General features: G+C 37.4%; 2 protein-coding genes across 2 annotated transcripts; both read left to right on the forward strand.

The window, feature by feature from the left end:
- The first annotated feature begins 9984 nt into the window (after positions 1 to 9984).
- On the forward strand, positions 9985 to 11289 carry LOC132098337 (uncharacterized). Its single transcript, XM_059504479.1, has 3 exons — positions 9985 to 10141; positions 10301 to 10595; positions 10672 to 11289. The coding sequence occupies exons 1-3, from the start codon at positions 10098 to 10100 to the stop codon at positions 10993 to 10995; spliced, it is 663 nt and encodes a 220-aa protein (XP_059360462.1). The 5' UTR covers positions 9985 to 10097; the 3' UTR covers positions 10996 to 11289.
- A 4098-nt stretch (positions 11290 to 15387) lies between these two features.
- On the forward strand, positions 15388 to 17507 carry LOC132098338 (uncharacterized). The gene is made up of 3 exons (XM_059504480.1): positions 15388 to 15587; positions 15855 to 16182; positions 17075 to 17507. The coding sequence occupies exons 1-3, from the start codon at positions 15544 to 15546 to the stop codon at positions 17396 to 17398; spliced, it is 696 nt and encodes a 231-aa protein (XP_059360463.1). The 5' UTR covers positions 15388 to 15543; the 3' UTR covers positions 17399 to 17507.
- Positions 17508 to 18067: the final 560 nt, after the last annotated feature.

The raw sequence follows: 18067 nt of genomic DNA on the forward strand, positions 1-18067 counted from the left end.
CTGTCCACCCGTATTCTGCATAATACCGCTGAAATCAGACAGATTGGGGGAAAACGCATACAAACTGGTCCTGGGCCAGTTGTGGGCTAATGCATCCAAGTCCAGGGGTGCTGGAGGGCATAGGGAGAACCAAAGCGGGTAATGCGTAGTCGTGTTTGACGCAAACAAAACCACTTCGCTTCCCCGAAAATCTGCCATAGGAGACTATCGTTTTGGGGGTGCAATCCCCACTCCCTTGCTCCAGAGTCTGCCTGGATGGCAAATTCGCTCCAAAGTCCAACGTCCGGGGACATGAACAGCTTGGATCGATAGAATTTAGTTCTGAAAACAAAGAACATGTTTCGCCAGCCTGCACAGGGGGCGAGAGCATAATCCTCTCTGATGATTCAGATATGACAAAACCGCTGTGTTGTCTGATCTGAGCAGCACATGACGGCCGATCAGCAGATTCAAGAAATACTGGAGAGCCAGAAAAACAGCCAGTAATTCCAACCTGTTTATGTGCCAACTCCCTTGACAAACAGCTCCCCAGTCGGTCAAAGACGCATCCGTCGTGACAGTCTCTCGGGAAGCGCAAATCCCCAGCCGGACTCCGGTCAGGAGAATTCGGTTGACATACATAGTTTTAGCGACATCACACATCGCCGTGTCACCGGAATCGTCCGATGCGGAGACAACGGGGTGAAACATTCCATGCGTAAGCCCAGGCAGTTAAATGATTCAGCACAAGATCCCCATGAGAGTGTGCTTGAGTCTGCGATTGCGCTAAACACCAGCCAATCGCCTAAAATAGTTCAAACACGAACGCCCTGGGGCCGCAACGGGGCCAGAGATCCATCCATGCACTTTGAGAAGTACTGATATGATTTGCTCTCTAAAGCGAATCTGAGGAACTTCCTGAGTCTCCTGATGATCATCAAAATCTTGAATTTCCTCAGCCTGAGTGCAAGATTCAGATGGTGTAAATCCAGAATGGGTCGTAATCCGCCGTGTTTTTTTTTTTTTTTTAAATGACGGCTGTAAAAAACACCCCCTCCATCTGAGAGGGGTGTACTTCCTCTATAGCCCCTTTGCTCAGCAGAGTTGACATCTCCTGTCGTAGCACCGCTATTTCCATCAGCTTCGCCGCCGTGGATAGAATTCTGCGGAAAGGAGGCGGGCCTTATTGAAACTGAATGGTGTATCCGTGACAAATCGTGCGTAACACCCATAGAGAAATGTCGGGCAAGCGTTCAAACACGGCCCGAGACCATACTAACGGTCTCAAAATTTCCGCTTCCTACAACGCTGTATACATGTTAAAATGTCCGGGCACGAAAAGCTTGTGGCGTTCGTGCACAGGGGAAGTGTATGTATAAGAGCCGTTGCGTCTCGTTGTGTATAATCCTGAAACGTGTCCATGGTAGGAATTAGGCCAACAGATTGAACATCGGGCTCTGCCGCTAGCGAAAAACGGCGGCTGTGCGAGCCGTCATAAATGGGTCGTCTGTGCAGGACCCTTGAATCGCCCCTCGAATTCTGAAAGCTGGATGGCGCAGAGTGTCTGAGGGAACGCTTGGCATTACAGCTCAATCCAATGCTGCTCGAAGCACCATATGCTGCGAGGCAGACAATGTAGAGTGTGTGGGGACTGCAGTGAGAGGGTTAGATGTGCATAGCAATCCAACAGCACTCTCTGGTGGAGGGCACAGTCCCTGGCAAACATTAAGGAAAACGCATGCGTCAAACTCGCTGCGTTTCGTTGTGTATAATCCTGAAGCGTATCCACGGCAGGATTTAATCCAACAAGATAAACATCGGGCCACGCTGCTAGCGAGAACACGGCAGCTGTGTGAGCCGTCATACACTGGCCATCTTTGCCAGCCTCCGCGCCGTCCCTCAAACTCTGAAGGCTGAATTGTGCAGAGTGTCTGAGGGGGCGCGCGAATGAGAGCTCAGTTCAATGACGCTCGAGGTGCCCTTGCTGCGAGACAGTCAATGTTAGAGAACATGAAGGAAAACGCATGCGTCAAACTCGCTGCGTTTCGTTGTGTATAATCCTGAAGCGTATCCACGGCAGGATTTAATCCAACAAGATAAACATCGGGCCACGCTGCTAGCGAGAACACGGCAGCTGTGTGAGCCGTCATACACTGGCCATCTTTGCCAGCCTCCGCGCCGTCCCTCAAACTCTGAAGGCTGGATTGTGCAGAGTGTCTGAGGGGGCGGGGGAATGAGAGCTCAGTTCAATGACGCTCAAGGTGCCCTTGCTGCGAGACAGTCAATGTTAGAGAACATGAAGGAAAATGCATGCATCAAACTCGCTGCGTTTCGTTGTGTATAATCCTGAAGCGTATCCACGGCAGGATTTAATCCAACAAGATAAATATCGAACCACGCAGCTAGCGAGAACGCGGCGGCTGTGTGAACCGTCATACGCTGGCCATCTTTGCCAGCCTCCGCGCCGTCCCTCAAACTCTGAAGGCTGGATTATGCAGAGTGTCTGAGGGGGCGCGCGAATGATAGCTCAGTTCAATGATGCTCGAGGTGTCTTTGCTGCGAGACAGTCAATGTTAGAGAACATGAAGGATTGCATGCATCAAACTCGCTGCGTTTCGTTGTGTATAATCCTGAAGCGTATCCACGGCAGGATTTAATCCAACAAGATAAACATCGGGCCACGCCGCCAGCGAGAACGCGGCGGCCGTGTGAACCGTCATCCGCTGGCCATCTTTGCCAGCCTCCGCGCCGTCCCTCAAACTCTGAAGGCTGGATTGTGCAGAGTGTCTGAGGGGGCGCTCAAATGATAGCTCAGTTAAATGACGCTCGAGGTGCCCTTGCTGCGAGACAGTCAAAGTTAGAGTATGGGGACTGCAGTGAGAGGGAAGATGTGCATTAGCAGTCTAACAGCACTCTCAGTGAAGGGCATAGTCCCTGGTATATTAACATGAAGAAAAGCGTGTGCGTCAAACTCGCTGCGTTTCGTTGTATATAATCCTGAAGCGTATCCACGGCAGGATTCAATCCAACAAGATAACATCGGGCCAAACCGCTAGCGAAAACGCGGCGGCTGTGTGAGCCGTAATCCACCATTTGAAGAGCAAAAACTGTTGATTAACGCGCTCGAGTGGGGGAGAGCGAGCAGATGGAACTCCAGTGCATCACTGTATTCATAGTCAAGCCGCACATATTGCCCCTAACCAACACCTCGTGCGGGGCCTCGGCGACCGCAGAAGTGAAACTGTGGGGGTTAGACGCGAGGCGACTTAAGAAATACACTCCAGAGCGCGGATACTTCCTATTGGCGTAGTGCACAGGGGAAGTGTATGCATATTTTACTGTAGCCATAGGCTATCAAGGAGAGAACCTGTAGAGAGGCTGCAACGAACCTCTCATAAGTGCCTCCTCGTGATAACCCATCATACGGCTCCTACCTTTCGTTGACTCATCGCGTCCGCGGAGAGGAGTATACTGAATGAAATCTGAGTGAAATGGCGCGCGGCACCAGGTATATATATGCGTACGCATGCATGGGCGGTGCCACGCGCTATTTGGCCAATAGGATTGGCGGGATGGTATAGGGCTTCAGACATTCGTCACACCGAAGGTGTTCCCATAGCGGTGACGTCACCGCAGCATTGAAGTGACCTATGAAAGGGAACCTAGACTTGTGTTTTTAACCACAGTCTCCCACAGTCAGCAGTTTTAACGTAGCAGTGTATTCAAGACATGGAATAAAATAATACAAAAATAAATTTGAGTTTATATTTCACAAATCTGATTTTTTTCTTGCGATTCCGAGATTATATCTCACAATTCGTTTTAAAAAGTTGTTTATTTAGTTAGTTAATTTTAAGAAAGTCCGAACTAAGAGATATAAACTTGCATTTGCGAGAAAAAAAGTCAGAATTGTGAGATAAAATATGTAAATGTTATGTAAAATGTTATAGGCTAGGTTTAAATAATAGTTCATGCATGTATTTCAACTTTAGGGCTAATACAATATGTCCCCTATATGAATGTTATATAGACATATTGTTTAAATAAAAATTATGCTTTAAGGGTGCTCTAAGTGATGTCACACATTTTTTAGGCCAAAAAATTTTTTTGTCACACCCAGCAAACATCTCCTCACTATCCGCTAGCTGCTTGTCCCCTGAACACACTATAAAAAACGGGGTCTCTCTAGACACCACAGGCTCCACAAACAACAAGAAAAACAAACTGGGCTCACCCGCACCACAAAACATAACAAACTGTTCCAGCCAATAACCGACAAGAAAGATTTGGGGGTGGGGTTAGGGGGGTTAGTAGTGAACGGATGAGGAGGAGGGAGGGTCTAGCTAGCCTCCGTTTTGTTTGACAACAATTTGAACGTCAACAAGAAGTTACGACTCCCGGCATCACTTAGAGCACCTTTAAAATAGGGTAATCACAAAGACAGCAGGTTTCATACATAGTCTGACTGTTTAAACATTTGCGTTTAGCTTCAAATGGCGTCTTTGACGACAGTATTTTATAAAAATGATCTGCATTCCGATTCTTACATCCAAACGCAAAACACTTTTTTTTCTCTCTCTTATTTCATTGTTTTTACCCGTTCCCAGTGTTTCTCTGCCACCACTATGCGTGCGCAGCTGCAAGTGACGTCTGGAAATAGCTTTCAGTTCATTATTATTATAGGATTATTAAATTGTCACACCATTTACCCTCAGTACATTACATTTTTACACCTGTAAATTCATAAATACAGCTAATAGTTTCTATTATTGTAAAAAAAATCTAGCATTATGACACATGATTTGCATATGAGGAAAGTTTGGAAATAGAGGATTTTGTTCAATGGTGTAATTCAACTTCTTACTCATACCATCTAGTTGTGAAAACTTGTCCTGGTCTTACCTAAAGTGCTTAACAGGTTATTTCATAATCACTCCAGTTGTTGTTATGACACTATGATTCATATGCAGTTTATAGGAAACAAACTTACCACAAGGCCTAGGCCTATATCTTATATATATATATTATATAACCATATTAATATTATATTATTATTAATATTAAGTAATATATATATATATATAAAATTTTTTTACTGTATTTTGTACAAATATTTTGTAATAAAATGCACTTCCATTTAAAGTGATAGCAAAGACTTACATTGTTATAAGATTTCTATTTTGAATTAATCCTGTTCTTTTAAGTGTTTTATTCATCAAAAAATCTTGGAAAAAAAAATTTAAGGTTCCTAAATAAATAAATAAATAACACAACTGTTTCCAACACTGATGATAAATGAGCATAATATGATTTCTGAAAGAGCATGTGACACTGAAGATTTTAAATAAATGCTATTCTTTGAAACTTTTTATTCATCAAAAAATATTGAGAAGAAAATACATAGCAGGTTCCAAAAAAATAAATAAAATGAATAAGTTGCACAACTGCATAACTGTTTCCAACACAGATAATAAATCATCATGATTTCTGAATGACCATGTGTCACGATGATTGGAGTAATGGCTGATGAAAATTCAGCTTTGCTTTGCCACCACAGGAATAAATTATATTTTAAAGTATATCAAAATATATATTTTTTATTTTAAAATTGTAATAATATTTCACAATATTGCTGTTTTAAATACATTTTTGTTTAAATAAATGCAGCCTTGAACAGAGGAGACTTATTTTAAAAAACATAAAAAATCTAAATAAAAAGCTGTTTTTGTATATATATTTTGTAATATATATTGACTCATGTACATCAAATAGGCTATATATAAGATTATTACACGGCTCTGTGGAATACTTGATTCTGATTGCTCAGTTGCGACATTCTGAGATATGTTATCCCTCCATAACAGCTGGTAAAAGCTAATAACACATGCTCATCTGGGTAACAGCAGTCAGAACTGCTTGAACTATTTTTTCTTGGTGGAAGCTTTGCGTTTGTTTAGCTAATAAAATATTAAAACTCAAATAATCAAAAATTTATGCCATCCTGGTATTGCGGATAAATGCAGTGAAAAGTTAACTTTTTAACTGATTTATTATTATTTTATTATTGACATTGTACAAAAAACATATTCACAATTATACTGATACCACGGATTGAGAAAAAGCTTTTTTTTTTATGTACTAAGCAATACAAATAACGGAAATCAAATAACAAGAACACATTTTGTAATGTCTTACAAAAGCTGATTACCACAAATACATTTGTGTATAAGGAACTGGTGATTGTGAGGTCACTTTCACATTCAGTTTATGCCAGAAACCCACAAATCACTAAAAAAGGATGTGTTGTTTTAACCCAACTTTGGGTCAAATATGGACCAACCCAACATTTGGGTTAAAAATTAAATTAAAAAAATTTTACCCAAAAAGTTTAATGTTTAAAGTTTAATGTGAGGGAAAACATAAATTACAAACATCACAGACATTTAAACAAGTTAAATGAAAAAATTGTCTTAAATAAGAATGAAAAAATATTTAGTATTTAAAATTGTATAGTTTTAAGATAATTGATAAATATTGACCATTCTTCATTAAAACATTAAACATTAAATCTTAAAAGAAAGCAGGAACATTTATAATGTACACTCACCGGCCACTATTCAAGTGCTTGGTAACACAAATTGCTAATCAGCCAATCACATGGAAGCAACTCAATGCATTTAAAAGGGTTACTCCACCGCAAAATGAACATTTTGTCATTAATCACTTACCCCCATGTCATTCCAAACCCGTAAAAGCTTTGTTCATCTTCGGAACACAATTTAAGATATTTTGGATGAAAACCGGTAGGCTTGTGACTGTCCCCATAGACTGCCAAGTAAGTTACACTGTCAAGGTCCAGGAAAGTATGAAAAGCATCTTCAGAATAGTCCATCTGCCATCAGTGGTTCAAGCGTAACGTTATGAAGCGACGAGAATACTTTTTATACACAAAGAAAACAAAAATAATGACTTTATTCAACAATTCCTCTTCTCTTTGTCTTTCAAACCAAATCGTAAATACAAGTAAAAAATATATCCTTGTGGCGCGGCTGATACAGAAGAGTGTACGCCACCTGCGTACTACTCAGATTTACCAAAATGGCGCTACGCTGATTTGAAGAGACACATTGAATAATTAAGGCAAAAGGGGTCCAACCCGGTACTAGCAAGCTGTACCTAATAAAAGTGGCCAGTATATTTTTTATTTAAACCTCTTGAAATAATGAAATAAATTAAAAGTATAAAATATTATTTATCACTGTAAAATGTAACTGATGATCTTACTAATAGAAATAAGTGAAATTAACTTGTTTTGAATAAGTTTGTGGACCTTACTAACCAAGTAAAATCAATGTTTTAGCACAGAAATGTATTAAACTAAATGGATTCAAATAAGCTGTACTTAAAATAATGAGTATATTTAAAAGGGGTCATATGATGCGATTAAAAATTTTCCTTTCTTTTTGGAGTGTCAAGCTCTTGTTGCATAAAGAAGATCTGTAAAGTTGCAAAGACTAGAGTCTCAAATCCAAAGAGGTAATCTTTCTAAAAGTTAAGACTCGTCCATACCCCCAAAAAATGGCTCGTTCTTACACGCCCCCACATCTCTACATCACTATGTGGGAAGATTTGCATAATGCCGCCCAGATGTTCACGCAAAGAAAGAAGGCATACCTTTTATTCTCAATGTAGTATTGTTGCCGCCACCATCATGTCGTATAGACGCTGTGTGTTCGACTGTGAAAGCAAAACTACTTTGTTTGGCCTTTCAAGAGAGGACGATATCCGCTTCGTCATGCCTGGAGCTGATCCGTGCTGGTCGCTGAGGAAATACATCAACTCTGCACTGTGGATCGCCAAATCGGCTTTCACCCTGGACTAAGCTAAGTCCAGCCGACACATGTGATTGCCGCAAGGCCAAAGGATGCTCCTTCTCGCCGTTCTCAAGATGACCGCCTCCGCTCACCCAAGGCCGCGGTGTGTGACTCTGTTTCATTGAGAAAGCGAACTACTTTTTTTGGCCTTCCAAAAGAGGACACAACTAGAAATCATGTATTAAGGGGCGTAACATTTCCGTCACATGCTTGAGGCATTCAGCCAATCACAACGCGTTGGATAGCTGGCCAGCTATGGTTGTACATAGAGCATAAGATAATGTTCCAAATTCTTTTAAGTTACATGTACATTTGTGAGATTATTTTAAATGTAACATGAATTGTAATTTTGCTGTTGTTTTTAAAGTACTGTGAATGTGACATACTCCAGATTTCCATCGGATTCTGACTGTGTTGGCAGAAGACAGCCAGGAATCTCCATTTGGATGGTTTTTACATCTCAAGTACAACTTTGATTTTATTCTTCAACTTTGAGTCTTTCTTTCCATTGAACATAAATCTCTGAAACCAAAACTACAGTGACAAAAAATCTGCTGATGATGAAAGTCAAGGCTGTTTGAGATTTAGAAAACTCAAAAATGTCATTCCAAACCCATAAGACTTTGGTTTGGTTTGACACTTTGGTCTTTGAAACCCAAATCAAGTATTTTTTAATTAAATCTGAGAGGCTTCTGGTTTTGTTGACAGTCCAGGTAACCAAAACTTAAAACATATTAAAAAGGTCATTAAGGTGTATTTAAGCAAATCATATACACTCAATTAAAATCTTTTGGTTACCCGGACATTCAGTGAAGGAACAGAAGTCTCTAAGGTTTCCTAAAAAGAACTCTTTGAAAGACAAAGACTAATCTTGTGGGTTTGGAATGACACGAGGGAGAAGAACATTTTCAGTTTTGGGTGAAATATCTCACAAAAGCTTGTGTTTGCACAAACATTTTAAAATTATTTGAATTGAAGTTATACATTGTTAAACCTTAGTTGAAAATGTTTTTCTACTATTAGAACAATGTTATATTGTGTAACCTTTTAAAAAAGTCACAGGGAAGTCGTGGCCTAGTGGTTAGAGAGTTTGCTTCCTAACCCTAAGGTTGTGGGTTTGAGTCTTGGGCCGGCAATACCACGACTTAGGTGCCCTCGAGTGTGTTCACTGCTGTGTGTGTGCACTTTGGATGGGTTAAATGAAGAACACGAATTCTGAGTATAGGTCACCATACTTGGCTGTATGTCACATCACACAAAAAAAGTAATTTAATAAAAATTTCCAATAAACTGATGTTGATTGTTAGTTCTAGCTCAAAGACTGTCAAACAGTCAGGATCCTTGACAGTTTATTTTATATAGTTGCACTTGCATTTTAGATGTTTGGTGCTTTTTGCGCATCAAAAAGTATTAGTCCTTTGTAAAAATAAAAAAATAAAAAAATAAAAATAATAATAATAATATAAATATTTAAAATTTAGCGGTGCTTGAATGACATTGTTTTGAAACACTGTAATACCTGTAGACAATAACATTTTTTACAACCGTTCGGTTGTTGCTTTTTGTCTTTACTTAATGTTTTTTGTTCAGCTTACTTGTTAATTTTAAGGCAATCAGTTTCCTAATATTTTCCAAGTAATGTGAACATTAATAAAAAGTTAACACAATGAATTATTTTAAGTCAACAGTACTTAAGTATACTTTATTAACAAGTTTTCTGTACAAACTGTTTTATGTTATGCAAACTTAAAATTAACACACTACTTAGAAATTTTAAGGCAATCGGTTTCCTCACTTTTTCTAAGTAAAGTCAACATTAAATTTTACAGTGAGATAGATAGATAGATAGATAGATAGATAGATAGGTAGATAGATAGATAGATAGATAGATAGATAGATAGATAGATAGATAGATAGATAGATAGATAGATAGATAGATAGATAGATAGATAGATAGATAGATAGATAGATAGATAGATAGATAGATAGATAGATAGATAGATAGGAACAGGAACTCAACAGAGATGCAATCTTGCAAGATTCAGAATGAGCTAAAAAGTATTTCACAAATGGGGAATTGATGTGCAGACAGATACTAAATCCGGAGATGTTACCATTATCATCCATTTCCACAATTGTGCATTAGCTAATAAACTGCCACTATAAAAGACTGTCTCACTGAAGATAGCAGTCAGGATTTACAGATAAGAGCTGAAGACGAGTTCACTACAAGATCCAAGAAACATGAAGACCTCGACCCTCCTGTGTCTCTGCTTCTTAGGATTCAGGTGAGTCCTGATGATCCATTTTCATACCACAAGTTTTTCAACATTTTACGAGTTATAAATATGTGCAAAGTTGTAATGAACAGTTGTTCTGCTTCTCTTCAGTGATTTGTGCATATCTGAGATATGGTTGTATTATAATTCACATGTTTTCTGTTGTAGTTCCAGTCTGGCAGTGGATGATGTGTATGAACATCTGTGGGAAAAGAATAAAGACATCGCCAATAAGACTATCGGGTTGGACTTCCTGAGACAAATGGAGAACGGCAGCCTGCAGGCAGAGCGATATGTCAACTTCACCATCCAGGACATCAGCTATCTACTGAAAGTCACCAAGATGTTGAAGAGAATGAGTGCCAAAGTAGCTCAGCCCAATGACATCAGGGACTTCATGAAAGGCAGATACTCGAGCTACAAAAGTTTTGCAAACTTAATTCTCAAACAATATTTTTTCAAGGTAAGAATAGAAAAACAAAGACTTTAAAAATTTCAAGTTGCTTCTGAAATCACTGAAAATGCTTTATACTCCACAGGGTGAGCCTCCCATTGAGCAAACTCCAGCTATGAAGAAGTATCTGGCATTCTACAGAAACCTGATGGACAATGAAGAGCCGCTGTACTTTGCCGTGGGTCTTCTGCCCTGCGCTAGACTCTGGGTTTGGCTGGCTAAAAATCTCAACACTCCTCCAACCAATGCCTACTACACTTGGAAGGTGGATAATATGGGCGGCCATCCTGAGAAACACTACAGAGCTCTGCTGAATAAGTATCTCAACACAACTCAGAAAGTGGAGAAGGCTAATGCTATATTCCGTGCACAGATGCAGAACGAGCACGATTTCTTCTTCTCGTCTTGACTGGTTGTTACAGAGAAGTGTTGCAAATAGTCTGCTGACTGAGCAACTCGACATTCCCAATTATTTCAAGTATTTTTAAAATATTGTTGGATATATTTGTTTAAATATTTTATGGTTAGTATGCAATAAAAATATTTAATTATTTAAAAATAATGTAATATTTTATCTAATGTTAAGTCTAATGTTAAGTTTTTAATCATAAACAATTGTATGTCCACAGTGCATTTAAACAGAAATATAATTCTGGTCTATTCAATGTGTGTAACATCAACAATAAAAATCTCTTCTATTATGTATTTTTAAGGATACAAATTTTCAATGTAATAATTAAAAACATATAACATTAAGATAATGCAACAGTAATTTAACAGCATATGAAAAAATATAAATAGAAAAATATTAACAGAATAAACTAAGAAACAATTCTGGGAATGATTTTTGTACCAAAAATTAGATCTTTAACAGATATTCACTGTATATATATTAATTAAAAGTTTTTTTACAGTAGAATTTTTGCAGTCTTTTACAGCTGAAATTACAATCACTTTTACGGTGTATTTTATTTTTCCATATTTTCCTTAATACAATATCTAAAACGCTATGTGCACTTTTCGAGGAAACTGTCATTTTTAACATGGAAAAATTCCAACCAGTGCAAGGAGCATCAGTTTTTACCAGTTTTTTACAGTCTATGGTTTTACATGCACAAGAGAATCTGTGCAATATATTGTTCTGATAAACTGCACAAGCTTGTGTGAGGAAATAGTTTGCCATATTTAAAAATATAAACATTTTACCAAAGATTTTACAAAACACCAAAATGTTTTTCTCTGGCATCTCTGGTGTATTAAAACTGTTACTTGGATCTAACTCAATAAAATTAAGACAACATTTTCCAACTACTTTTTGCAAGTTTAGTGAACTGATATTTTGAGTAAGGACAACTTAATAATATGCATTTCAATGTATGCGAAAATATTAAGTAGCATTTTCAGAAAAAGCCAATAAATTGAGTACAATCAATGTAAAAAATATCAGTATATTACACACATTAGACTTAATTAAAATAGGTAACATTTAAATGAAAAAATACTGGTTAATGTCTTCTGATTTATTAATTTTAACCAATTTGCCCTTTCTTGTTTTGGAAGTGTAAACTGCTTCAAATAATTAATTGCTTAGCTACTGTGTCAATTTCCAACATTTATTAATTGCCATATACAAACAGCAGCAATGAGCTGTACAGTGTAAACAACCAATAACATATGTATCAGCTTATAAAGTGCAGGTTAGTAGAACACCTTCACAGTATAGTTTTTTACTTTGTACATACATAATATTAAAACATTTTAATATCAAGTTAACAGGCACTTTTGTCACAAGCCATATACAAACAGCAGCAATGAGCTGTACAGTGTAAACAACCAATAACATCTGCATCAGCTTATAAAGTGCAGGTTAGTAAAACACCTTCACAGTACAGTGTGTACATAACATTGAAACATTTAACACTAACATTACAGGTCACAAGCATGAGCATCTGACCTCAACTTAAAAAGTGCAGCTTAGCATAATACCTTCACAGCGTGTGTGAATATTTTGAAACCTCTTTAGTTAAACATCTCACTGATCCCACTAACTGACCAGTTTTTAAAGTGCAGCTTCACAGCAGGGCTATTTTGTGTGTATAAAATATAAACTTTTTCACACCAGAAAGTATGACCTGCAGCATAGTATAACACATGACAAGAACAAACCATTAGAACATCCTGAAAAATTCAACATTATGTCCAGTGTATAATGATGTTGAACAGACAAAGAAAACAGCTGTTCACAAGTGCAGAGTGACAGTCATGTCTGAGTGCCTAGGCAAGGAGCTTGTTTTTCAGAGTCATGAACTTGGGGCTTGGTTTTGGGCGCAGTGTGTCAAGTCCCACAAAAAGTCTTTGAAACACCCAAATGTTTTGGAAACCTTGGATGGATACCCAAGATTAAGTGCATATGTCAACCCAAGCAGCAAGCAGCATGCTTTGGCCAGATTTCCAAGATTGGTAAGGACTGGTATTCCCTCAATGATGATTCCTACTGCATCTGGCTCACGGCAGACATAGATGCTCATATTCTTCATTTTCAGGTCCTCATGAACAGTGGTCTCTGCAGCCCCCTTTGAGATAAAAAATAAAGTATTTAAGACAAACAATCTCATTTCTTGATGAAAAACAAATACTCCACCACTACCTGCCAAATGCTGGTTCAGTCAGTTCACATTAACAGTCAGCACAATTTAAACTTGTTCACCAGACTGACCCAAACCTGCTTTGAAACAATACTTACAAAGTAATCAGAGATGAGCTCTTGTCCACTCTCTCCCATATACTCAAAGAGGCATCTCAGAGTGGCATCTCTCTTCTTCACTGCAGTGGCACTTGGGTCCTAGTTAATAGAACAATAATGAATAAATTATTTTTTGTTGGTAAATTCACTCCAACCATGTAATGCCATCATTACCCTAGGTCTGTAATAGTTTTTCTTTTTTATTTATTATAATATATTAATAGTAATAACACTTGAGACAGTTTTTCTTCTAATTAGTCTAATTAACAAACAAAAAAGCAAGATAACTGTATATTAGTGCTACTGCCTTCATGATTAGCATCATTTTGGACATCATCCTCTACAGAGGCTTCAAAATCAAGTGCTTCCTCTGGTAACCCACAGATAATCCCTGGTTGAAATCTTGTGATGTATGTGGAGTATGTTTCCTGTGTTTGTGTGTTGCAAACGTCCCATACACATTTGTTTGGTGATCACATCCTATGAAAACACACTTAACGGTCCCGTTATTCTTGAGATGATGACCTGTGTGTTCAAAAAAATCCTTTTCATTGTGACATCCAGGGTTTTGACACAAAGGGCAGGTAAATGAAAGACTTACTTGTGGTGAATTAAGGGATTTAGCTTCTGGGTGGTATCTTGAGAGGTGAGAGGTGAGATGGCTGTGTCCAAAGGTCCCATGATGCAGTCTATAATGCTTTAAAATGTCACTCTTTCCTGGTACCACGGTGCTGCACAATTTAAAGGGCCATCCCATCTGTCAATGGGGAGAGAAAAAAAAATTAAGTTAGTTAGCCTTTTGAATACAAGTGTGATGAAAGCCCTTTAAAAAAAAATACACTTAAAATACAAGTGATGATTACCCTGCTTAACAAAACAAGAATGATTAACATTAGTTCATCGCAGAACTTATTTTAGAAAATAATCAGAAACCTTGTGTAAAAACCCCACTGAATTTTTGTAATATCATCATCACACAGCACCTACAAGCAGTTAGCCAATTACAATATTGGGAGGAGGGATGTTAATACAAATAAATTAGTCAAAAAATCTAATCACTTAAACAAATGGTTTTAAAATGCATCAGCAAAATTCATATAAATATATCAAGAGAAAGGGGTTAGACATCTGCACCCAATAACTACAGAGCAATACAAATATGAAATTTGGGTTATGAGTTAACGTTAGGCGTATGCATAGAGTAACATATTACATTATTAACATACATGTTACATACAACATTGTTACATTGTGAGTGTACACTTTTGTGAAAGATGAACTATGCCAGATATTTGCCTTAACTATGCTTTACCATAATTAAACAGCTTTGGACTAACTGATAATCAATCAGCTAACGTTAGCTGTGGCTTCGTGTGTAGTGAGTCAGCGTCCACTACAAAACTCAATATGTTATGTCGAAGCCACGACAATGTTTTTGAAGTTACAAACACCTGTAGATTTTTACAGTATGTGGCTCAAGTTAAGAGCTGTTTGAGATAAGAGCACATTCGAATTTGGCGGTCGCAGATGTTTGTAGGAAACAGAGCAGTGCTTTTGGAGATTGCACAACACAAACACGTTAATTAGAGTAAAATCAAACTTTTAAAAATACAAAGAATTACTTACATGGGGTACGTGAAGTATAAATGATCCGGCTCCGTGGAAAACCTTGTTCAATTAAACTCATGGAACAGACGAGCGTGAAGGACTTGCCCGGGCTTGTTCTTCCGTTGCTGCAGGTGGGCGGGTCGTGTCTTTTTACGTCTGGTATAAACTTTTAAAATGAGTTTTGTAAAATCAATTTATGTTGTAGTCCAATGAAATTAATTTTATTATAGAAAATATTAGGTTACGAAAATATTCACACTTTTTACTTATTGATAACTCAAAAAAACAAAGAAAGAAAAATAAATTATTTATTGGAATAAATATAGTTTTTAAAATGAAGTCATATGGACAATAGCACTGAACGACTTTTTACTTCTGGTTCCATCCACTCTTCCGTTTCTGTAGAAGTTCCCTAAATCCTGACCTCTGAACTTAGTCTGCTTTTTTCACTTTCAAATATGAAAGTAAAAAGCTGGCTTGATTCATTATTACGCAATAAACACGGATACTGTAGATAAAACGTTCTCTTTGTGAAAGCTGTTGTACTTGGATTGGGTTGGGGAAGTTGAAGAATTGAAGAGAAAAGCACATCAAGACACAAGAAACATGAAGACCGCGGCCTTTCTATGTTTTTCTTTCACATATTTTAGGTAAGGTCTTAATGTTAAATTTTTTATTACACAGCAACTTTGGCGTGATTACTAGATGTTGTTTTTAGATTCATAAACAGGACACAACAATATATAAAATAGTTTCATTTGTAATCTAAATGAGGATCCTAATATAATGGCTCTTTGTTGATTTCCCCAGGCCAGTTTATTTTTAGAAATGCATGATAGGTTGTACTGAACAGTCTCATCTAACACCAATTCTCTAGTCTAAGAATTCAGATTAAAAATGGTTTGTGTGTATAACAGGTACACAATCTGTAACTGTCCTAGTAACAGTTTGGAAATGAAATCTGTGGAGGATGTTTATGAGTTTATCTGGGAGAACAATATAGACATCGCCTATAAGACGATCCGAGGGGACTTCCTGATACAAATGCAGAACGGCAGCTTGCAGGCAGAGAGATATATCAGCTTCACCATCCAAGATCTTAACTATGTACTGAAAGTGGCTGGTATGTTGAAGAAAATGAGCGCAAATGTAACTCAGTTTAATGACCTCGAGGACTTCTTTAATGGTAGATACTCAAGTTACAAACGTTTTGGCAATTTGATGCTCAAACAATATTTTTTCGAGGTAAGAATAAGATCAACGAACAGTTTCAAGCTTTCAAGTTGGTTCCTAATTCCTTGAAGATGGTTTATAATCTTATTTTATGGAGATAAATCAGTAGCTAAACTCGAGAGGTTGAAGATCTGATTGTGAGAACTTGTCATATTAATATTTGTATTTGTTAGTTAAAATTTACACTCATGGCTCTGATGTGAAGAGTTGAATCTTTCAATTTGCACACACAGACAATGATCAAAACACCCGTGTTTTGAATTGGAAGTTGTAGATTAATAGTTACAAATGTGTAGAATGACATTCACACAAAGAAAATGACATACACACATGTTTACGACATATTTACTTTTGCACTTTACTTCAGTTTCGCTGCACAACGTCAAGTCGGCACTTACAACCTCTCAGATCTGGAAGTACTAGTTCAAATCCTAGCGCTCTGACTTTCGCTACTCTTTTTGCGGTATTCTGTTGCAAAACTCACTTGTGCACTTGTATATGCAGATGTGAGAGAGCAGAGCTGGGGGCGGGGCTTTGGTGCGAATGAGAACATTTTATTGGTCGATGCCCGACCAATGAACAACGCCAATTGTTTTCACTGAATATCCTTAGCTTTGACAGGATTTTAAGACACTGCATTCATTTTGCCATTCAAAGAATGTCATTTTCTTTGTGTGAATGTAATTCTACACATTTGTAACTATTAATCTACAACTTCCAATTCAAAACACGGGTGTTTTGATCATTGTCTGTGTGTGCAAATTGAAAGATTCAACTCTTCACATCAGAGCTGTGAGTGTAAATTTTAACTTACAAATACAAATATTAATATGACAAGTTCTCACATTCAGATCTTCAACCTCTCGAGTTTTGCTACTGATTTACCTTTATATTATTTCCACAGGGTGAGCCTCCCATTGAGCAAACTCCAGCTATGAAGAAGTATCTGGCGTTCTACAGAAACCTGATGGACAATGAAGAGCCGCTGTACTTTGCCGTGGGTCTTCTGCCCTGCGCTAGACTCTGGGTTTGGCTGGCTAAAAATCTCAACACTCCTTCAACCAATGCCTACTACACTTGGAAGGTGGATAATATGGGCGGCCATCCTGAGAAACACTACAGAGCTCTGCTGAATAAGTATCTCAACACAACTCAGAAAGTGGAGAAGGCTAATGCTATATTCCGTGCACAGATGCAGAACGAGCACGATTTCTTCTTCTCGTCTTGACTGGTTGTTAAATGCAAACACCGTCTGAGCAATTCAATATTTCATAAAAATAAAAAAAGTTTGCAATGATAATCCAAATATTGCTTGATGTATTTGATGGCGTATTTTAAGATTTTAAATAATCATTTAAAAAGAATTGTATATTCTACCAAATATATTCAGATCAGTTTAAAACATCAAAACCTATTTGCAACCACATTGTTTGGAATTTACAAACAATAATACAATTATTTTACATTCAGTGTTCAGCAGTTCATTATTTTGTTAAATACAAAACTCTCAAAAAAAATATATTTCACATTTTATGGTTATAGGCACTGTATTTCCTTTCTGTAACCTCTTTTTCGTTCGTTTTACTATTTTACTATGTTTTAATACATTTACATTTTTTATTTTCTATCTTAAATGCTTTAAATCACATTGAATTCCCTTTGTGTATGAAATGTGCTATATAAATAAACTTGCCTTGCCTACTGTATGTGGTTGCATTTGAAAGTTTTTCATTAAATATAGTTTAAAATTATATATTTAGATTTTACAATGAACTAACTGCAACAAACAAAAGATAAGAATATTAAGCATAATATCTGGATTAACTGTGCATTTTTAATGTAGCATTTGCAGTATATAGTCATCAAATGGTTTATTTAAATAGCATTACTTACAGAG

The sequence above is a fragment of the Carassius carassius genome, chromosome 22 (assembly GCF_963082965.1).
Source record: "Carassius carassius chromosome 22, fCarCar2.1, whole genome shotgun sequence".
NCBI lineage: Eukaryota > Metazoa > Chordata > Actinopteri > Cypriniformes > Cyprinidae > Carassius > Carassius carassius.

Bases quoted from the DNA above. Each gene is read 5' to 3' on its own strand.
- LOC132098338 (XM_059504480.1), top strand. From the start codon at position 15,544: ATGAAGACCGCGGCCTTTCTATGTTTTTCTTTCACATATTTTAG. The intron at 15,588-15,854 runs GTAAGGTCTTAA...TGTGTATAACAG, and splicing joins TTTTCTTTCACATATTTTAG to GTACACAATCTGTAACTGTC. The intron at 16,183-17,074 runs GTAAGAATAAGA...TTATTTCCACAG, and splicing joins TCAAACAATATTTTTTCGAG to GGTGAGCCTCCCATTGAGCA.
- LOC132098337 (XM_059504479.1), top strand. From the start codon at position 10,098: ATGAAGACCTCGACCCTCCTGTGTCTCTGCTTCTTAGGATTCAG. The intron at 10,142-10,300 runs GTGAGTCCTGAT...TTTCTGTTGTAG, and splicing joins CTCTGCTTCTTAGGATTCAG to TTCCAGTCTGGCAGTGGATG. The intron at 10,596-10,671 runs GTAAGAATAGAA...TATACTCCACAG, and splicing joins TCAAACAATATTTTTTCAAG to GGTGAGCCTCCCATTGAGCA.